The 22495-nt window shown below is 37.7% G+C and overlaps 1 protein-coding gene across 2 annotated transcripts in view; it reads left to right on the top strand.

The window, feature by feature from the left end:
- Positions 1–22495, top strand: part of LOC127618850 (proto-oncogene tyrosine-protein kinase Src-like) — a 58283-nt gene that overhangs the window by 16761 nt on the left and 19027 nt on the right. Inside the window, exons 2-4 of one of the 2 annotated variants that reach the window (XM_052091501.1) lie at positions 17032–17281; positions 19227–19326; positions 21260–21277. In XM_052091501.1, the coding sequence (XP_051947461.1) occupies positions 17041–17281; positions 19227–19326; positions 21260–21277 (359 nt within the window). In that variant the 5' untranslated portion in view covers positions 17032–17040. The remainder of the gene's footprint in view (positions 1–17031; positions 17282–19226; positions 19327–21259; positions 21278–22495) is intronic. The other variant, XM_052091502.1, reaches the window with a different exon arrangement.

Below are 22495 nucleotides of genomic sequence, written 5' to 3'. Positions count from 1 at the left end.
ACTCTTATTTAAAAGATTATTATTGTTTACAATTTTATTAGAAGCATGTAATTCTGGTTCTGTTTGCTCGTATCTCCCAGTAAAAGTTTCATTCCTCTAGATGGCAGAAAGTAAATAGTAAATGGTCTGCACTTATAGAGCGCCTTTTTAACCTTAGCGGTATTCAAAGCACTTTACACTGAGTCTCATTCACACATTCGCACACCAATGACGGCAGAGCTGCCATGCAAGGTGCTAGCCTGCCATTGGGAGCAACTTGGGGTTCAGTGTTTTGCCCAAGGACACTTCGGTATGTTGGCCAGAAATCGAACCACCAACCCTGCGCTTAGTGGACAACCTGCTCTACCACCTGATCCATAGAGTTTTAGGGTTAAAGCTAAACCTAACCCTAAGTGCCATAACTGCAAATGTGACATGAAAAACGCAATTGCTGAAGAAACCACTTCATTTTGTGTTGCTTTTATGACACTTTCGGCTCACATGCTGACTCACGTGCTATTCTATTGGACTCGTACCCCTGTCCTTTGCATTGCAAGTGCAATGCGATATCTGTTGAACTACTGCTCTATTTTGACAAGGCCAATGCCAACATTGTGTCTGCAAAGTTCTGTAGGCTGTCACTGGCGCCGCTCACAATTTCTTTGCCATTTATATAGATAATGGAAGCAGAGGGATAATGATATTCAACCTTTGCTTCCCAAAAGAGCACCGCAGCTAGCATGTGTTCTAACTGTTAGACCACAGCTTTGATTGGCCTACAACTTTTGGAGCTTATTTATTTTCACACAGACATAATAAAAACCCACTAGCTGTGGACAAGCCAAAGGTGCGCAGCAGCAATCACTTGATTTCTATTGTGGTTGCTCAAGGAGTCATTAATACTGACCTAATATTATCACGTGTTGAAAAGCTGCCCAACTGATATAAATGTTTATCTGAACGTCTTGTTGTTTGCATTGATCCTTCCACCTCCCTCCGAGATCAGACCCTCTCCTCCCTATTCATCTCCACAGACAATACAGGAATTTGAATAATCACTTCCATGACAACCCTTGACCCGCTCCCCTCAGATTAAGTAAATATTGACTTGAGCGCTTCCCGCCTTTGTGTTACTCGTTGACCGGGCGAGCTCAGGGAGTCAGAACCCGACAGTGCGTGGGGCTTGTTTATCATCACAGCTCTTAGAATGAAATTAAAATCAGTTTATGTGGCTTCTTTATTTACTTGACAGTGCGCATTTGACAATGTTCAGGACCAGGGGCAAAAACTAAAGGGATAATTAACCCATAAGTTACAATTCTGTCATCATTTATGTACCCTCATGTTGTCTGTATGACTATGTCTTTAATGGGGCTTAAAAGATGATGTTTGGCAGAATGTTAGGGACTGAAATTCTCAATCACCATTTATTATAATTGCATCTTTTGTACATTACAATGAATGTGAATGGTGACTGAGGCAAACATTTTGCCTAATAGGTCACTTTTTGTACAGAAATGTATATGGTTCAGAACAACATGGGAGTGAGTAAATGATGATACATTTTGGGCTGATTTGTCTCTTTAACCGGACAAAAATGTCACCGATAACATTCTCATCTCGGTTTTTGGAGGGGAACATTATCATGTTTGCGTAATTAATGCACGCGCAGCATTGTAAAGCCCGTTTAATGATTTACTGAACTGTAAGTGATGGTAAAACACGCATGAAGATAAGAGTCGGAAGGTATGTAAACATGGAGCCTGAGCCATATCCTCTGCGGTCTATTTCTTCGTTAGTGAATAAACATGACTTTAGTGAAGAATAGTTATTATTCTTATTAATAAGTCTTATTCAGAGAGAGAGAGAGAGAGAGAGATTAAAGATATTACACATTCTTTTGGGCATGTGTAACCATACTTTAATTGATATTCATTGTGAAACCATAGTGATAAAAATGTAAAATAAAAACTATGATAATAAAAATCTGTGGTTATAGTTTTACTATACTAATATTGTTTTACAATAGTAATATTGTAGACTGTACTAACCATAGTTTTTGTACAAAATAGTTATTCTATACTAATATTGTAGTAACCATGGTTACCATGGCGGGAAACCATGATTTTAAAACCATATAGCCTACTTTATCCATATAGTAACCATGGTTTTACTATAGATTAACCATGGTGATTCTTGTGGTTACCATTGGTCTACTACAAATACTGTAGTTAAACCATAATAACCACAAAATTATGATTTTTATTGCCATAGTTTTCATGTTCCTATTTTATTACAGTGGTTTTACTTATAGTATTTGCTTAAGGTTCAAATAGGAGTGCAGAGCTTTTTCAGAAAGCCCTGTCCCGCAGGGGTTTTCAAACTTTTTGATGTCAAGGACCCCAAATATGAGGATCATCTTGCCAGGGACCCCTCAGACTGCTATCAGGTCCTTGAATAACGTTACGGCTGTACGTTAATGGTTAAATTAATAATCATGATATTTTTTGGCTTAATTTTAATCTTGATTATTAATCACAATTGTTTTGCCCTTTTGGAATTATTATTATTTTTTTTTCATTAGAGGGCTGCACGATTTGGACAGAAAATACCAAATAAAATGACAATAAACAGCAGCTCTCATGTTGGACAAGGTGTAAAAACTTCAAACTAGTAAATGATTTGACCAAAATTAAGTCACGCCGATGCTTTACTTCCAATATAAGAATTACTCTGTTGGGCTTTCACACATAAGTTCTCTAAAAATAATGTATTGTTATTATCGTCACTATCATTATTGTTGCAATAAACAATAGTAATATATATCTGTACTAATTTAGCAGGCGGAAATGCTATCCGTCCTCAAGCCATTATTTTGACGAGGTGTGTGTGCATGTGTGTGTGCATGTGTGTGCATGTGTGTGTGCATGTGTGTGCATGTGTGTGTGCATGTGTGCATGTGTGCATGTGCATGTGTGTGCATGTGTGCATGTGTGCATGTGTGCATGTGTGTGTGCATGTGTGCAGGTGTTGTGTCAACAGATTTGACAGGCTCTGGTGCTCCATCATAACATGGTAAAATGCTCCCATCTCCTCCTCGGTCCACAAAATCACTGTGCCATGAGTGTATTTGTTTTTTTTTTTAAGCACTTTTAATGGTCAAACATACTTGACATTATGCAATTTAAGTAAATCTGGAAAAAAAATTACACGGTCAGCACACATTAACAGCACGCACGAACCGAACCGATCTCAGAGCAGAGCTGTTCTGATCTTCTGTGCATACTACATAATGAGATGTTGATCGAGCACAGAAGTGCTGTATCACCAAGTTTAATCAGCTTACTTGCTGCCTAATCTTAATGGATTTTAACTGACAGCGCTGTTGAATGAATGGAACTTTTATGGAAACGAGTCTCAGAACAGTTGAAAGACACATGATTTTCATCCTGCATCTGTATACAGTATCCGAATTAAGTGTTTTCCATCTTTCTGATGCGAGCCTCAGTGCGGAAGAAGTAATCCAAAGTATTTAGAATATGTTACTGACCTTGAGTTATCTAACGAAATATGTTACAAATTACATTTTACAGCATGTATTCTGTAATCTGTAGTGAAATACATTTCAAAAGTAATCCTCCCAACCCTGGTTACCGTAGCCTTCTGTCACTTTGAACCAGTCTGGCCATTCTCCGTTGACCTCTCTCGTCAACAAGGCTTTTTTGTCTAACTGCCGCTCACTGGATTTTTTTTTAACATTTGGAGTAAACTCTAGAGACTGTTGTGTGTGAAAATCCCAGGAGATCAGCAGTTACAGAAATACACAAACCAGCCCATCTGTCACCAACATTAATGACACGGTCCAAATCACATTTTTCCCCATTCTGATGGTTGATGTGAACATTAACTGAATGTTAATGTGGGAAGCTCCTCCCCCATATCTGCATGATCTTATGCATTGCACTGCTGCCGCACGATTGGTTGATTAGATAATCGCATGAATAAGTCAATGTACAGGTGTACATTATTAAATGGCCGGTGTGTCCATATGAGGCTTTCATGCATATATCAAATGGAGACTAATCCAGTCAGACCACAAGCTACTGATTCAGAGTCTTGTAATTCCTGCAGTCCTGTCTTGGAATTTGTGTCTGAGTTGGAGTTGAGCCGCAGATGGAATGTTATCAGGGCTTAGTGATTACCGAATAAATGTTGATAATCTCAGTCCAGAACAAGCGTTAGGATTAGAGCATGATTGGTATGTGGCAACATGGGGCAAGTTTTTTCAACTTCCCTTTAAGTAATTGTAGTCAGCGTATTAATATAAAATGTCCCGAACACTCCATACATTTATGTCCACATGCATCAGACTTGTTAAATAGTCAGCAGAGTTAAAAAGTAGTAAACAAGTCATTTAAATTACATATTGGTATTGCAGTCTTGATTAATCTGATAAGTAAGTTTAAAACTGAGATATCATCAAAATTACGTGACAGGGTGACATTTTTTCAAAATGATATTAGGTGGGTCCTTGCACGTATTTTGGTGGTTCTGACGTGAAAAGTCTAGTGTCTCTGCAAATGAGTAAAATTGTCCCAAACAGATGAGGTTTAAAAGGTTAATGCTCTATTTAACCTTAAATCAACAATACTAGAGATAGACCGATATATCGGTTTTACTGATTAATCGGTGCCGATAGTCGCTTTTTGGAACTATCGGTTATCGACAAAAAACGATGCCGAAAGTCTTTTATTTTTAAGCGAGGCCTTGCAAAGAAAAATGCGACTATATGGAAACGTCCCACGTTAACTCATGCATCGCATCTCCATCTTCATATTTTGCGAATCATAATAATGTATATGCTATAAAAATCTTAATTTGGTAAATATAACATATAAAGCATTGTTACGGAGCCAAGTCTCTGTCGTTTCAAAATAAGAGTCCCCAGTGTGTTTCAGGCTTGTCATTGTTTAAAGTCTCACGTTATGCACCCAATCTTGGGATTATTCATTGAAAAATAAACTACATCTGAGATTTTAGTAATTTTGGTCTCTATGGCTGTGCTGACTAAGAAAATGTTGTAACATCCTATCAGTCGATTTTTAAAACTATCAGTCTATTAATCGGTTATCTGCCTTTTCCTCCACTCTTAGTTTGATCCCATGCTCTTCAGGACCCATACACTTTCCATCGCTAGTGCAGCACTCTATCAGTTGAGCTGCTGCACTATTTGATTGCGCTTAAACAAGCTTGTAAATTTAGTTGTTTATGTAATGCAAATTTAAAATCTATCCAAATTGTTTTGATGTTAGAACATAGCATTTGTGGCATAATGTTGATTACCACAGACAATAAGTCTACTCATTTTCTTTAAAAAAAAGCAAAAATGTATGTTACGGTGAGTATGGGGTTCCCACACGTCCTGGAAAACCTGGTATTTTTCAATGCAGCTTTCCGGTCATGGAAAACTTATGGAAAATTTGAAAAATGCAGAATTGTCCTGGAACATAATTATTTGTGCTGGAAAATGTTTTATTATAATAGAACTGTTTGACTGTGTTGCTAATGAGGTTTTACATGCACAAAAACATGGTAATGATCAGGACTCGGAATAGCATTTAAATACACACATTTGTATCGTATTGTCACTGTATTGTCACTGTATTGTCACTGTATTGTCGTCTGCGCACTGTTGATCAATGTCAACGGTTAACTGTCATGAATGAATCCCAGTCATACAGTATTCTTTCTCTGCTTATCTGCTGTCATCTCTACTTTTCTCTGATGAAATATTATGAATATTGATATAGAACAAAATATGATTTTGCGTTCCAACATTGCTGTTGTGTTAACCACAAAAACATTTGAGTTATAAACTTTAGACAACAATGACTGTCGGACTACAGATTTGTATTTTTTCTAATTAATTTCTATAATTTCTGAGCCACATCCAACCCATGTAGCGAACTGCTTATCTGGAGTGGTGAGAAACGTCTGAAACACACGGAAACAACAAAATAAAAGCTAGATTTAAATGGACACATGTACTTTTGGGCACAAAAAGCATCCTGGTAATGTCCTGGAAAACTGTGCCTTGAAAAGAGTGGGGACCCTGAGTGAGGCACTTACAATGGAAGTGAATGGGGCCAATTTTTGGAGGGTTTAAAGACAGAAATGTGAAGCTTATAATTTTAGAAAAAGACTTGCATTCATTCTTTTGTTAAAACATATAATGTAAAGTTATTTATATCATTATTTTTATGGTCGTTTAAAGGTTTTAAGGTTTACGTTGTTAGGTCGTCATGGCAGCGAAGTTGTAAAATTGGATATAACTTTACATAAAAAAGGTTAGTAAGCTATTTTATCACACCAAAATCATGTTAACACACATATTGTTTACGTCTTGTGGCTATAGTTTTGAAACCGTGAGTATTCTAACATTGACCCCATTCACTTCCATTGTGGCACACTGTAACACAGATTTTGGCTTTTTTTAAAGAAAGCTTTTGGTCCCTAGATATGGCTCTTTCAATTAATTATGAGTCTATGTGATTTTTTTTTATTGTTTTTTTATCTTGACTGCAAAAGTCATCTCTGATCCATTTGCTTTTGATGTTTCTTCTGATGTCCTTCAAATACATGATCTGTTCTTGGATGTTCTTTACGTACTCCACCTCAAAATATAGCAAAGATCACTTTACCACAAAGCTTTTCAAAAGATTTCTTGTTCACAATTTACACACTATATGTTATTCACCACAAATGTTGCCTATTTCGCAGACCAGATCTAGTTAACCACAGCTAACTCTTGCATCTGAATGTACAACTGTGCTACAAGATAAAAACAGTATGGCTGTATCATTTAAACTTGACCGTTCGAATGAAAAGAGAGGAAAACTATTTCTTTTTTATCCCATTTGGTTCTTTGTTTCACACATTTATTGGGCACAATTTCAAAGTATTGCTGTATTTTACCTAAGGGTATTGCAATGCCAATAACTGATATTTTAATTTACAACCATAATGCTAACTAAGAATGAGTTACATATATAAGTCTTTGACTTAAAATATGTTTTTGGGACTTTTAGAAAATATTGCAATATATCGCAGTTTTGAATGGCAAGACACATCCCCTATAGCCACAGTATATAAAAAGATTGATCATACGACATTGCTCTTGGGCGGTAAACACTGCACAACATGACCGAACATCAGCTGCCCAACTTTTCTTTTACTCAATCTTTTATTTATTTATTTTTCCCCTGCCACATCTGTGACCTCATGTTCTGCTGCAGTGTGGTTTCAGGTGCTGTTTCAGTTCATCTTTTCTCAGCAAGGGAATTAAACAATCTTAACAATGTTTTCTCTGGATTAGACACTGTTGTACAAATCGTACCAAAGGAGCTTATCCACTGTTAATGAAAATTTTGATGTCGACCATGCAAATGCAGAAATAACATGATGGTTATCTTTGGCTGTCTGGCACCTGTTGGCCCGACAGTGATAAGAAAGAGGAAAGATGAAATTGTGCTTGCCTTAAATGTCACAAATGTAAAATGGCAGCATTGTGATGTAGGGAATCGAGACTTTAGGCCACGTCCACACTAATACGTTTTTGTTTGAAAACAGATCTTTTTCTCTATGTTTTGACACAACGCTTTTTTTGTCCAGCGAAAACTCAAAAAAGCTCTCGCAAGTGGATACGTTTGAAAATGCTGTCTTCGCATTGTAGTGTGGGTAGGGGAAACGGAGATATCTGAAAACAACATATTTTACATATTTGTTGTCTTTTGACTCAGTCATGTGATCCATTCAACCTCAAAAAATCAAGATGGTGCCCCATGTTGTAGGTTTGTTAGTTTTTTCTCCTCAATTTGGTTTACCCAATTCCCAATGTGCTCTAAGCCCTCATGGTGGTATAGTGACTCGCCTCAATCCGGGTAGCAGAGGACGAATCCCAGTTGCCTCCTTGTCTGAGACCGTCAATCCATGCATCTTATCACATGGCTTGATGTTACCGCGGAGACATAACACGTGTTGAGGCTTCACGCTTTTCTCCACTGCATCCACGCAGAACTCACCACGCACCCCATCGAGAGCGAGAACCACATTATAGCGACCACGAGGAGGTTACCCCATGTGACTCTACCCTCCCTAGCAACCGGGCCAATTTGGTTGCTTAGGAGACCTGGCTGGAGTCACTCAGCACACCCTGGATTCAAACTCGTGACTGCAGGAGTGGTAATCAGCGTCTTTACTCGCTGAGTTACCCAGGCCCCCTACTTTGATAGCATTGTTAAAGATAAATGTTACTTTGTTCAACCTTCACATTGCATTCCTTCAGAGGCGACGCAAACTTTACTCAATTGTTGTCCGCTGACAGAGCACAAGGACAATTGCATTTCAAACCTTACATGGAACGCTGATTTTCCGAATGCACAAAAGATTTCATACATTTCAGTGTGGATGAGAAACGTTTGGAAAACTGTTTAAAATGCCAGTGTGGACCGACAGTGTTTAGAAAATGAAAACACCTTTTCAAATGTATCCGGATTCATGTGGACATAGCTTTTGTAACTAATTATTTTCCAAAGGCTGAATGTTTGAATTTTGTATTATTGCTATTCATTAGACTTTATTTGCCTTTATTGGACCATTAGCGGATGGGATTGGACCTTGATGCAAGTAGGACTTTTTCTACTATTACTGTTTATGATGCATGCTCAGATGTATCAACTGCAGTATTGCTATGGCTTTTTTAAATCAGTTAGCAATTTGAATTCAAATGCAATAATTTGTCTTTTATTTGTATTTGTATTAATGTAGGGTAAGCCAATAATGTGGCAAATATTGAACAAGTATTATCATGCATCCTGTTACATGACAATTCATAAACCCAGCAGACAGTCGAATAAAGTCGAGTTCAAGAACAATAACTTAGTCCAACATCTTATGAACAAGTCAGGCCAACAGAAGAGCTGAGTAGTAATTCCAGTTTTTCTGACGCTCCAATGAATCATGTTGGATTTGTAGTTCTTTGGCTTTCCTCCTGCATAATTAAGCAAATCCGAAGCCTTTCATCACGGGCCGGACTCGCCCTCTCTCACTTGCTGTCTGCAGGTGTTTTCCGCAGACTCAGGAGGTCCAGGCGACAACATTCAAACCTGCTCCAAAACAGATTAAACCAACCTAAGATGGTTTTCTGGTTTTAGCTGGTCTCCCAACCTGGTCAGGCTGATCTGGTTGCTGTTTTATGGGGTTTTGGGCACTTTCCAGATGAAAAACAGATTAAACAAGCCTAAGCTTGTTTGAAGGTCTAAAACCAGCCTGTCCAGTGTAGGAGACCAAATGTTTGCTGGTTTAGAGGGGTTTTGGGTACTTGCCAGCTGAAAAACACATTAAACCAGCCTAAGCTGGTTTTAGCTGGTCTCCCAATCTGATCACACTGGTCTGTTTTTCTAGCTTTAGAGGGGTTTGGTGCACTTCTCAGACGCAAAACTGATTTGAGTGGCCTAGTTTGCTGGTCTTAGCTGGTCTCCCATCCTGGTCTGTTTTCTGTTTTTAAAGGGGTTTGGGCCACAGCGTGACCAGGCAGACCAGTCTGGTATATGCTGGTTTAAGCCGTTTATTTCATCAAGAACATTAGCTAACAGCTAACAACAGTCTGAATGCATGGGAATGTAAGTTTCTCTCATAGTTTAATCACCTTAATGCAATCCCAGATGTGTGACTTTCTTTCTTCTGCAGAACACAAGAATATCTCAGTTCTGTAGGTCCATACAATGAATGGTGACCGGAACTTTAAAGGTCCAAAATGCATATAAAGGCGTTATAAAATGAATCTAGATCTTCAGAAGTGATATGATAGGTGTGGGTGAGAAACATAATTATTTAGGTCCTTTTTTACTATAAATTCTCATCCCTGCCCATTAGGTGGTGAAATGCAAAAGAATGCAAATCACCAAAAACAAAAGAAGAATGTGAAATTGAAAGTGGAGATTGTTGGTAAAAAAGTATGTAAGACTTAAATAGTGATCTGTTTCTCACTCACACCTTTCATATTGCTTCTGAAGATATGCATTTACCTCTGGAGTCACATGGATTACTTTTATGCTACCTTTATGTGTTTTTGAACCTTCAAAGTTCTGGCCACCATCCACTTGCATTGGATGGACCAACATAGCTGAGATTTATCACAGTGAATAGTTGCAGTATCAACACTATATAATTTTAGGCTTGTTAGGTTAAGAACAACAAATGCTTTTGTTTTATGTGACTGAAGGAGCCCAGCTGAGCTTTCATAAGCTATTTTTATTTTCATATGACCAGGAAACAATGAGTACAGGATAAAAATGAATGTAAAAAGAAAACACAGCAGAAAGCATTTTTTCATTAAACAATAGTGTGGCCATGTAAAATAGATTGCCCATGCAATCACCGCTACTACAATTATACGGTAGGTTGTTGATGGCAGAAGCCAAGGTGTTGTTAGGGTGTTTTTGGTGGTTGCTAGGGTGTTCTGTGGGATTTGTAGTGAGGGATTGCAATCTACAGTTGTCCCTTCATATGGCACAGGTCCTTCCTTTGTAAATTTAGAATAGTGCATTTATTTTTCACCCGTATTATTTTCCACCAGGCAAAAATCTGAAGTCTGATCTCAAAGGAAAAGTAAAAGCATAGTCTTGTAAAATCCCATACCGTAAGTATGAGCAATAGTATTAGTGATGCTTGCTTAATCACACAACACTAACCAGAACAAAAATAGCTGGCATATTTGAAATATACTGTATTTATGGAATATGACCTTTATGCAATCAGGGGAAGTGATTGTTTCTGCCTTTTTAAAAGTGTCACTAATAAAGTGTGTGTGTGTGTGTGTGTGTGTGTGTGTGTGTGTGTGTGTGTGTGTGTGTGTGCGCGTGCTGCGTGTTCAGGCATGTTGGCTTCCTTTGTATGCTTGAATTTGTCACCAGCCTTGTATATGTAAAATGTGTGCGTGTACCAGCTATCCCTTAGTTTAAACGGGCTTGGCTCAGAGACCCAGCTGCTCTTCCATGCTCAGACGTGTCCGGAGGGGGAATATCGACCCAACACACTGACCCCCACCGCTCACTGTACTCCACTGTCTCTCACACCACTCAAGAATCAATCCACTGACTGCAGGAATGAGACTGGGGGGGTGTTGGGGGTTGTTTGGGTTCATCCTATCTGAAGGAATCTTCTCAGCTGTTAGGTAACAGCACACACATGGCCCCTCACCCCGTTTCCAGTTTTGACATGAGGCTTTTCATTCTCATAGATGAGGGGTGGTTATGGCTTGAGTGTTTTTAGGTTTTGTTTCAATCTTGGTGATCGTTTTTGCTTTAATTGTATGACAATTGAAATTGAGCAGGACCAGGAGGAATGAACACACGTTTACACGTTTGCAGTTGTTTATTTTACACATATAGGCTGATTCTATGCAGTAAATCTGTTTTGCTGTTCTTTAAACCCTTTCTTTGCATGCGTACCACTGATTGTAGGTTTGCAATGTTTTTGGCAATGTTTAGGTGAACATTTTTTTTTTACAAAATATGTAAGCTCATCATAAGTATATAGACCACATTTACTTTGTATTAATATAAAATTGCAAATTCTCAACACACGTATTACATGTAAGAAAGCATCAAAGTACTGCTAATATTTTTTTCTTACGCTTACAATTTGATTTACAGCTTTACAAAACCTTCTGTGCGCAAGCAATTTGATTTTACGCTTTCACAAATCTTACACTTTTTGGTTTATAATTTATTTAAAAATAAATTTGTGTTCAATTATTCCAGGATTATTCCAAGGTTTTTGCAGAAGGCGAATTCTGAAACATCATCTAAATCTGAACAGTATTTTTCTTACGCCTTTTTATAGGTTTTTGAAAAGCGCATATGCACCGGAGGAATCCCAGAGTATGGCATAAGAGGGGAATCCCCTACTGCGGCACAATGCCAAGGCTGGTCGTGATAGAAAGTTAAGCAAACAAACACTGCAGCAAAGCAAAGCAATTGAGAAGGAAAAACTGAGATGTCATCCTTAGACAGCATGCTTATTATTCATGTTCATTTTAAAGTGCCAAAATCTCATTCTGTACCTTCACTTAATTTAATTGAGATGTGGTATTGTTAGTCACAGGCAAGCGCGCATTCATTTTATCCAGTCCCTTAATTGGTGTGCAACAGAAATCTAATATCCTGTCTGAGTGCAGCGGGAGAGAACTCAAACCCAAGTTTGTGTTTTGGATTAAATTGGATGATTCCCCAGTCTAATCTAAGATTTACGAGGTTGAGATATGTTTGAGTCTTAAGCAATCTCTAGCAGAAAATAACATCATAAGTTCACTCTTTCTACTTGTCTTTCAAATATGTGGGTCAATTTCTAAAATTCTGTTGTTGCATTTTTAAACTAGTAGTGCTTGCCAAGGTATGCATCACTATTAGTATTGGTCATACTTTAGAGCAATACATTTTGTATACTAAGAATTACATTTTGGTGTGTCATTTGTCCCATACCATCTGTCCTACAGAAGTAAATCAAGTCGATTGTGGTGGAGCAAATTGTTTTCTACGCAATCAAACTTAAAATATGTGCCTGGTAGGCGATAAATATGCAGCATCTTGACGTAACTACCATTCTGTTATGGTGTACTGTCAAATGTGGAATTCGTGGATTTTTGTTGTTTTACTATTAAAACAACCCTTTCAACTACAAGTTATTTCCTAACGACATTAGCTCTCAGCTCCCTCTAACAGAAGCTGCTGACACAACACAGCGCAAATTGAATGAATGAGCTTCCTGTGTCCAATCGTTTTTTGTTAACCATCAAGCATTGACGCTTTACATAACGTCAGAATCCCGTTACACTCTGCTTACACTCTTGCTCATCACGTTTCAGGCAACCTTAATAAGGGCATTTCCAGACAGGACTGCGGTCGTCGGCATAGAGACCCCTGCAATCAGGACCAAACATTCACACCTTGTGGGACAAATCAGATCTGCTTGCATTTAATGACAGTTTTTGTTGTGGCTAGACATTAGTCAGGCATGAATTGGCCTTTGATTACCCAGAGGCCACCCTAATTCATCTCATTGTGGTTTGGTATAGTCAAACAAGGACAACAGTGTTGGTAAATTCACTGTGCTACTTAGTTATTGCATTAATTGTGCTAACAAGACATGCTTGTTATTGCAGGATTATTGTTTCCCTTGATATATGCGCACATGCCTCGTAGACTTAAACAGGGACAGTAGCATCCATGAATTATAAATGTATGAAGTTTGAAGCATATGGTTTATGGTGTGGTAATTAGTTGTTGTTTCTCTTGTTAATCTTTTCTTAAATAGGTTGTGATACGTGGTTTATTTTGAGTAAAAAAAAAAAATCATTATCATTAAAAATCATTGGATTGAATTAGTTTATAATGGATTAAAACAGACTGTTGACATGTGTAATATATGTAAAGTGAAGCAATCAGATAAAAATGACCTATTCAAGCACAAGATTTAAAAATAATGTTGAGTCCTAAACATGAAATATTGGACTGCGACGTTCAGTTGCTATTCCATGGTGCATCTTGGTTTGGTTTAATTTGGTGTTTCGGATTGTGTTTGTGTTTTGGTTATATGTTTTGTTTTGGTCTTGTGTTTTTTGATTTGTGGTTTGCTTTGGTTTTGTGTTTTGTTTTATTGTGTTTTTGCTTGTTTTTACATTTTGTGTTTTGTTTTGGCCTTGCATTTATTTTTTTTAATTGTTGTTTAGTTTTGTGTTTTTGGTTGTTTTGTCATTTTGTTTGGTTTTGTGTTTTTAGTTTGTGTTTTTGTTTAGTTTATATTTTGTTTTGGCCTTGTGTTTTTGTTTGTTTTTTTTATTTGTCATTTGTTTTTTTTGTGTGTGTTTGTTTTGATTTGTGGTTTTATTTTGTATTTTTGGTTGTTTGATTTTGTCATTTTCTTTTTTGTTTGCTTGATTTGTCATTTTGTTTTGTGTTTTTGTTTGGTTTTGGTTTTGCATACTTTGTGTCATTTAATGCATTAGACTTTATGTGAACAGGCCGTCCGTCAGCCAAGAAAAAAATAACCTTATCTTAATCTGTCAAATGAAGTATAGTTTCAGGGTCATTGCAGCAGATATGTCTGATCTTTAAATGGTATAGAGTGCATAGCTCAGCTGTATCCTCATTACTCTAGTCTTGTGACTGTAAGGTGTTTGGCTCTGGCGGTGAACCTGAAGCGCACGGATCCCTAGTGAAAGATTCTTTGCAATGGAACTTCTTCTGCAGGGCTCCGGGGCCCTTGGCCGCAATCTGACCTTGCATTTACACTGCTCGACTGAGATTAGTTCCACTCCGCTGAGCCTGTAACAGCCCCTCTAAGGGACGGAGCAACAGCGAGCTGCCAATCCACTGGGGTTTCTGAGAAATGAGAGTTTCGTCTTGGAGAATTTACCATCCAGTTGGCAAGTGGGGGCTTGCGCTAAAGGGGTTAGGGATGTTTACAGAGATTAAAAGACTGTAAGGTATTGTGTTTGAAGTGTGAGGTTTTTGCTGGTGGATGGGAGTGTCTCTATCTGCTATATTGGGGAGGAGAACTAATAGTCATGATGCTACGAAGGTCTTCTACTAGCCTTGTCTATTAGCTTTGAGGTCATCTATGTGCTAGTTTACTCCTTCACATTGGCAAAGTTAACTTTTAACATATATACACTTTTAAAATGTAGTCGTTTCCGTCGAGGAAAATGGAACAAAGAATTTGATGGCCTCATCTTGTGCTTTACAGATTTTTGTCCAATCTAGAATGAGAATGTTCCTCCCTCTTATACCACCTTCAACCAGCTAGCAAGTAGAAAATAGTGGTTCTCGGCTGAAACGTAAACTAAAGGCAATTGGCTATTTAAAAAAAGGACCAGTCTTTTCATTTGTCCCGCCCAAACTTCCTGTTTCAATAGCAAATAAGTCAAGATTGGATTTTGTTTTCTTTAGCTTGACAGGGGTTCAGCTAGTTAGCTATATTTAGCTACATTTTTGCAAAATAATTGTTAAATGGCTCGTTGGACATCACTAGTTTCTTGGTTAAATAAACACTAGAGAGGTTACAACAAATAATTACTTTTATTTATCGTTTTTTCTCAAATCACGTAAAAACGGCCTACCCTAAAGTGTAGGGGAGCCATGTTTTGTTTTTTAAAATTAATGCTCGATAGTGCATTACCCTTAAAAACGTCATCTGTTTGTAGGGCTGGACTGGGTAGAGAAATCGGGCCGGGATTTTACATGGCAACTGGCCCAAAACTCGAGCAGGGAGGGGGTGGGGTGTGTCTTCGCTCTCGTTCTGCGGTCCGTTATCACGGCCCATTCGGCACGTTTCGCAGACGACCCACTAGGTTCTCCAGAAATGCATTATACAGTCAAGTAATTTTCCAAAAAACAGGCTGGCTTTTCCAGTAACAAGCTACTTTATCCAATAGTAGTGTAACATGACAAAATACTACATTTGCTTTTTTGACAAAATGTATAGATTTTTATTTCTTTTGTTTGCTTTTATGTATTGTTAATTCATCTTTATAGCCAAATTCATTTATAACTGCATTGCGACGTTATTAAGGCGATAATCAAACACGCTCTCCAAGGATACCCACATATATAGCATTTGGGATGCTACTTTTATTTATTTATTTATTTGGTTTACGTAAATTGTCCAGTAAAACATGAGTCACTTCATAAAAGTCACTTTTATTTGCTTGTAGTTTAGCTAACTACGTAAGCAGCTTCATTGTAATTTAACTACTTTAAATCATGAGGTGCTTGTAGCTTGGGAAGAAGCATCCCAGCACTGGCTGTCTGCCAATGTGTGTGTGTGTGTGTGTGTGTGTGTGTGTGTGTGTTGGCAGTCAGAGAGTATGACATGTGAAGGAATGTGTGTGTGTGTTGGGGGTTTTGGGAGGATCTCATTACAGCAGCTGTCAGTGGTGCTGCATGTGAGAGGAAACAGCTGAGGGTTCCTGTACTCAGCTGAAGTAAGGTCAAACTGCCACCTAAAGCTACCGTGGGTCACACAAACTGTGGCCACTTTTTTTACATAACATTTTACTTGAAACGTGCACAGCATTTTATACAGATTCAGTCCAAGTTGTATTTAATTATTTCACTTGCTATTATGATTCTCTGACCTTTTTATTTGTAAAAGTGATCGGAATTCTAATATGAGGGTTACAATTTCTTAAAGGGATAGTTCACCCAAAAATGTAAATTCTCTCAACCTCATGCCATCTCAGATGTGTATGACTGTAATTAATCTGCTGAACACAAACAAAAATTTTAGGAGAATATCTCCGCTCTGTAGGTCCATACAATGCATGTGAATGGTGGCCAGAACGTCGAAGGTCCAAAAAGCACATAAAGGCAGCATAAAAGTAATACACATGACTCCAGTGGTTTAATCTATGTCTTCAGAAGAGATATGATTGTGGATGAGAAACAGATCGATATGCAAGTCCTTTTTTACTAAAAATTCTCCTCCCTTCCCAGTATCACAAATAATGTTAATCACCAATGGTGGACCTTTCCACCATTAACTTGCATTGTTTGGACTAAAGCTGGAATATTCTTATAAACATATTTTCGTTTGTGTTCAATGATTTGTGGTTTGAAAAATCTTACTGGATAAAGACATTTGAATGCAACATGTATCACTGTTTATTTGTGTTACTTAAGGAATAACAGAATATTGCATGCATACTTGGTTTGTGAATAATTTATGAAATTCATGCATAAATCATGTAAACAGGCTAGTCTCTAAAGACTATGCTGCAATCAGATGGGGTGAAGTATTAGTTTGAAGTGTTTTAGTGTTACAAATTGCATTAAATGTATTTTTCATAAAAATACATGTTAAATGGAATAAAAGCAAAAGTCGAACGACACATCCAGTAGTCTTAAGAAAATTAAGGCTTTGAATAGAAGCTTCAGCAAATGATAAAAGGGTATAAAAGTAGTCAACTTTAATACATGTCTCTATGTTCTCCAGGCCTTAGCCATGGGTGGGACCAAAAGCAAACCCAAAGACCTAGGCCAGCGCTCCCGTAGTCTAGATGACGGCACCGGAGGATACCACCACAGTCCCAACCAATCATCATTTACACCCAACCGAAGCCCGCCGGTGGATGGCATCAGACGTGGAACCCAGACGAACGTCATCAATGCAGAGCAGGCGCTGTTCGGAGGCGTTACCTCCACAAACAACAGCATCACCTCGCCTAACAGAGGCCCGCTAGCAGGTAATACACCACAATCTAATCAGGGATGGTTGCATCTGCTCGGTTCTGCTTTTGGTAACTTCAACAGTCAGACTTTTTGAGGAAATAAGCACCGAAATATGAGTGTATGGCCATGAGATTCATGAGTTAGACTATTTTTAGGGCTCTTCCTCAGACAGAACACCTACTGACCGTTAATGGATTGTCTGATGCATAAGGGATGCGTTGGCTAGGGATTTTCCAAAATGGAAAGCTCAAATCGGATTGTGTAGCTTTACACAATTTCTGAAAGTCAAGATTCACAAGTTTGTATCGTTCTGAAGGCCACAAACGACAGTATAAAGCTTCTATAAGTCTCCAGTTCCTGCAAAACCTATTTGTGGTATTTTATTAAATTTGTCCATTTAATAATTGGTACGTAATACTTTTGGATGGACGTAAATTATGACAGCGAAATGTATGATCATTATCCAATAATTTATTCGGTATTGTCTGTACAACCATTTACGGCTACTGCCGCACCAGTATTTGAATGAGCTACAGTATAACTTTGTTGCGCTCTGGACTATTATTATGGTATCTAATCAGTGTTTGGTTAGTTACATAAAAATAGTAGTCCACTACAAATGACTAATGACAAATTTCTCTAAAATCGTAATCCGATGACTTTACTAATTACTTAATTGAAAAGTAATCACATTACTGATTACTTGTAAGTTACTTTTTAAAACACTTTTCCGCTCAACAGTTTAAAAATAATGTCTATATTCCATCCTTGTTCATTGTAACTTATTGGATTACACCCAAGACTATATCTAATACATATAAACTATGAAAAATATAACCTGTGATTGGGTAATTTTACTTTAAGCTCATACAGCTCCTTGGTATTGGTCTTTTCTAGATAATGGTAAATGGTCTGCACTTATATAGCGCCTTTTTTAACCTTAGCGGTATTCAAAGCACATTACACTGCGTCTCATTCACCCATACACACAACAATGGCCCAAGCCAAAGCATGTATGTTTTCGCAAATGAGATTTAATTCTAATCAGATTTAATTCTGTTTTGTATGGCTGTAGTTCAGTTAAATATCCACTATTCTACTAAACTCACTATACTACTCAATCAGTGGCAAGTGAAATCTGAATATTTTCCAGCCAGTGGTTAATCACAGACATCTTTAGCATAGCACAAAATTGGATTGCATATGCGAGTGATTTACTTTCATTGTAGAGAGTTACTCATAGAATTGGGATTTTAAGAATCAGGGATTGTTTAAATGAAGATTAATGGAAAATGCATACTTTTACCCAGCCATAGTTACCGGGTCCCTTGTCTAAGATGGCAGTTCTTGGCCAGAATAAGCTGCGGTTTGGACCAGATTCATGCTGAGACAAAAAGCCTGACTCTACGAGACAGAAATATTTTTGGATGCCAATTGTATTTCTATGAAGGCGTGGTCACATTTACCTTCGCACAGCGAAATTCCGCGGTCATCTCAATGGGAATCCACATCTGGGATTTTTCACATGGAGTACAAGTTTGGTGAACTTTGGCGAATTCGCCACGTTGACCAAAAGGAAGTATCTTAGTTTGGCAATGACCTCTGTGTGGGCGTTGCTTCGTACACAGCTACACTAAATGTCCACAATGGACAAGGATATCATTTTAGCGATGAGTTAATTTTTAACTTCACTCTCCTAGAGTATAAACTGCACCATTAAAAGGAAGTTTCTTGGCAGTAAGTTTTTTGCTGGTTTCAAACATGCTTCACATCCGCCCACGCCTCCTCCTCCCGTGTAATTTCACTGTGCAAAGGTAAATGTGAACGCAACTTAATCTGTGCATAAGCTGTATATGGAATGTAAAAATAAATTCATAAATGAATGAAAAGCAAAATGTGTTAAATTGAATATATAAAAATAATCATCTATATTAATCTCTTTTTTTTTTTTTTCCATAGTCGGCGTGACCACATTCGTGGCTTTGTATGACTATGAGTCACGCACCACCTCCGATTTGTCATTCAGGAAAGGAGAACGACTTCAGATTGTCAATAACACGTAAGGGGAAACACAGACACCCACATGCGCTAAAAGAAAACAGGGCTCTGGAGGGCAATAGACACACCCTAAGTGGCATGTCTCATGTCTCATCTGTCTGGGGTATGACTGTGCTGGCTGCTGTACCCCCCCAAAGCACACACATCCCCCCTCTTCCTCTTGGTAACCATAGGAACTGGCTACCTCCTGAAGGCACTGTATTTGTGTGCGATGACAGCTTTTTGTCCTCTTGATTCCTTTTTTGGTCTTACAGTGCACAAAAAAGCTCAGCTGCTGGTCTTTACCTTCACTTCCTTTCCTTTTCCTCTCTACACTTGCTATTCACTTCCTTATTCCAGTATACAGTGCTACCATTAAGATAAAAAAACGATCTCAGTGATATCCTCTGGTTTCAGAATAAAGCGGATCTGGGGATTTGTTTATTTTTTATGCAGTGTAATATATAGGCCTATGGGGGAATCTGAAAGTCAAGAAACAAATGAATGAACAAATGAATGAACAAGAGAATTAACTCTAAAAAAGAAAGAACTAAAGAAAATAAAATGACTAAAAGAGAAAGAACAAAAGAGAATGAAAGAAAGAAAGAAAGAAAACGAAAGAGAAAGAAAGAAAGAAAATGAAAGAGAGAACGGAAGACCGTAAAGAAGAGAACAGAACATACAAACGAGAGAAAGAAAGAATAAACAATCAAAAGAGAAAGAACAAATGAACTAACAAACAAGTGAAAGTATAAAAATAACAAATTAAATGAAGAGAATGAAAGACAAAGAATGAATGAAAGAAAAAATTATTCAAGAAAAAAGAAAAGAGCAAACGAAAGCAATAACAAAATGGAGAAAGAAAAAAGAATGAAAGAAAATGAGAGGAAGAATAAGAACTAAAGAAAGAACAAGAAAGATTGGGGAAAAAACTAAAGAACAAAAGAAAAAACACATACTGTAATACAAAACACAATATAAACAGACTTATTGTCATTACTGTAATGCAGAAAATTTTTATATATGATTTAAATGATAAAGTATTTATACATGACAATAGTCATTTTTGGACCGCTTTTATGGTGATTTTAATTTAAAAAAACGTGTATTACGTTAAAGATGGAAATTGTAAAGCATCCTCTCTGCATTATGGTAAGGAAGACGTTTTAACAAACATAATTGCAAAATGAGTGATTCATGAGTGATCAGTTGATTCACAGTGGAAAACATTTTAATGTTCCTAAAAATAGGCTAAATTTTCTTTATGCAAAATAAAGAATTTCTTTTGATTTTGGGGTGAAATTTAACCTGGACATGTTTTCATGATTTATTCTCCACATATATAGAAATATGCATTGCACTGTTATACGGTCCACTATTCATAACCCCGTCCTAGAGGCCCTTTAAAATAATCAGCTTTTGAACTAATTATCAAGCTGCTCCAGCTTAACGTGTCCAGTATACATTTAGAGACTGTGACGGGTCTCTAGCTTTCTTTGTTAAGGAGGAAGCGGGAGCCAGGTAAACATCCAACATAAGACTTTTATTTTATACTTTTCAGTGACACAGGAGGGTTTTCTTTTCAGCACAATATCAATAAATGCACACACTATCAGTGCTGTGTGCGTCTTTCTCTCTCCCCTTCGGCGTTATCCCTCTCCAGCTCTCACTGCAACACAAAAAAGCTGTTAGAGGTAATTTCCCACAGGTGTCAATCCTTACTGCTCTTTCTCTCATTTAGACACATTTAGAGATAATCAAATCCAGTAATGAACACAGTAGAGTTCGATAAACAGCATGTTTTCAATGTGCCAATGATGTGAATGACCTGAGAACTGTTTTTAAAAGGCTTTGAGCATGCGGGCATGTCTGTAGCATCTGCTGAGTGCTTTTAATCTAAAAAATCTCTTTAAATCTCCTCTGTTTCCTTTTACATGCTCTCGTTCTTTATGTAGGAGAAAGTTGAACCCCAGGTTGGTAAAGTGGCTCTTGCCTTTCAACTTTTAATATACATTTGTTGTGTTGTTGTATGAGTGTGCTATTTCACCATATTCACTTGTCCACCTGAGATTTGTTTGGCTTTTTAGAGACTGGAAGTGGTCCAGAAACAGTGTCACATGTCTTTAAAACATCTCTCACTTCCATTTTGGTTGTTGTCGTTGTTGGTTCTTTGGTGTGTTAGAGATTGCTATTTTACATTGCTTAGGCTACATCCCAATTTCCATGCTATCTGTACTATATAGTACTGTATGTGAGATTATAATTAGTGTGACACAAATGATAGTTTGAAAATAGTATGCCAAAGGTATCACAATATTTTATTGAAGCTGCCATGACAATCTTTTAATTGCTAGATCTAAAAAGTAGTACTGAATTTAAGATAGCGAATTAAATTAGATGCTAATAAAATCTGTTTCGTACACATCTTGAATTGAAGGTTGGGAGTGCTCTAAAACTATTGTGTGTGTGTGTGTGTGTGTGTGGGTGTGGGTGTGGTGTGTGTGTGTGTGTGTGTGTGTGTGTGGGGGTGTGGGGGTGTGTGTGTGTGGGGGTGTGGGTGTGTGTGTGTGTGTGTGTGGGGTGTGTGTGTGTGTGTGTGTGTGTGGGTGTGTGTGTGTGTGTGTGTGTGTGTGGGGGTGTGTGGGGGGTGTGTGTGGGTGTGGGTGTGGCTCTCTTATGATGTGGTGGCTCTTTAGGATTTAATTGTAACTCATGGTTTTAAATGTCCTTAAGTAATGTTTCTTGTGACATACAAATCAGCCTGATATCTCAATTGTCGTAATTGGTTGAGAAAGGCTTATTAGCTAATTACTAAACGCCCATTGTGATGTCACTGTTTTCACCTATGTGTAATGACTGACTCTATTTACATTGCTCTCCATTGTGAGGAAATTATCCCTTAACAAAGGCTTGTTGCCGAAATGTTGGTAATAAACTTGAGAGTGTGCAGTTATATATTTATCTTTTTAATGGAAAATAATTAATTATCATTAGTGGACACCGTAGGGTCATGTCAACTGTGTTACCCAAGTATTGGCCCTAGAGGGTAACATTTGATATAGTTGACAATTTGACCCATTTTGACTCATAATTTCAATGGCAGGCCTTGCCTGGCCAATCACACGTCAGTGAATATAGTATTTGACAATATGATATTGTATTTAAAATATTGAAAGAAAAAAGAATGGACA

Source organism: Xyrauchen texanus, chromosome 25 (genome assembly GCF_025860055.1).
Source record: "Xyrauchen texanus isolate HMW12.3.18 chromosome 25, RBS_HiC_50CHRs, whole genome shotgun sequence".
In the NCBI taxonomy this organism is placed as follows: Eukaryota; Metazoa; Chordata; class Actinopteri; order Cypriniformes; family Catostomidae; genus Xyrauchen; species Xyrauchen texanus.
The sequence above is the reverse complement of the archived record's forward strand: the minus strand, read 5'-3'. Positions and strand labels throughout refer to the sequence as shown.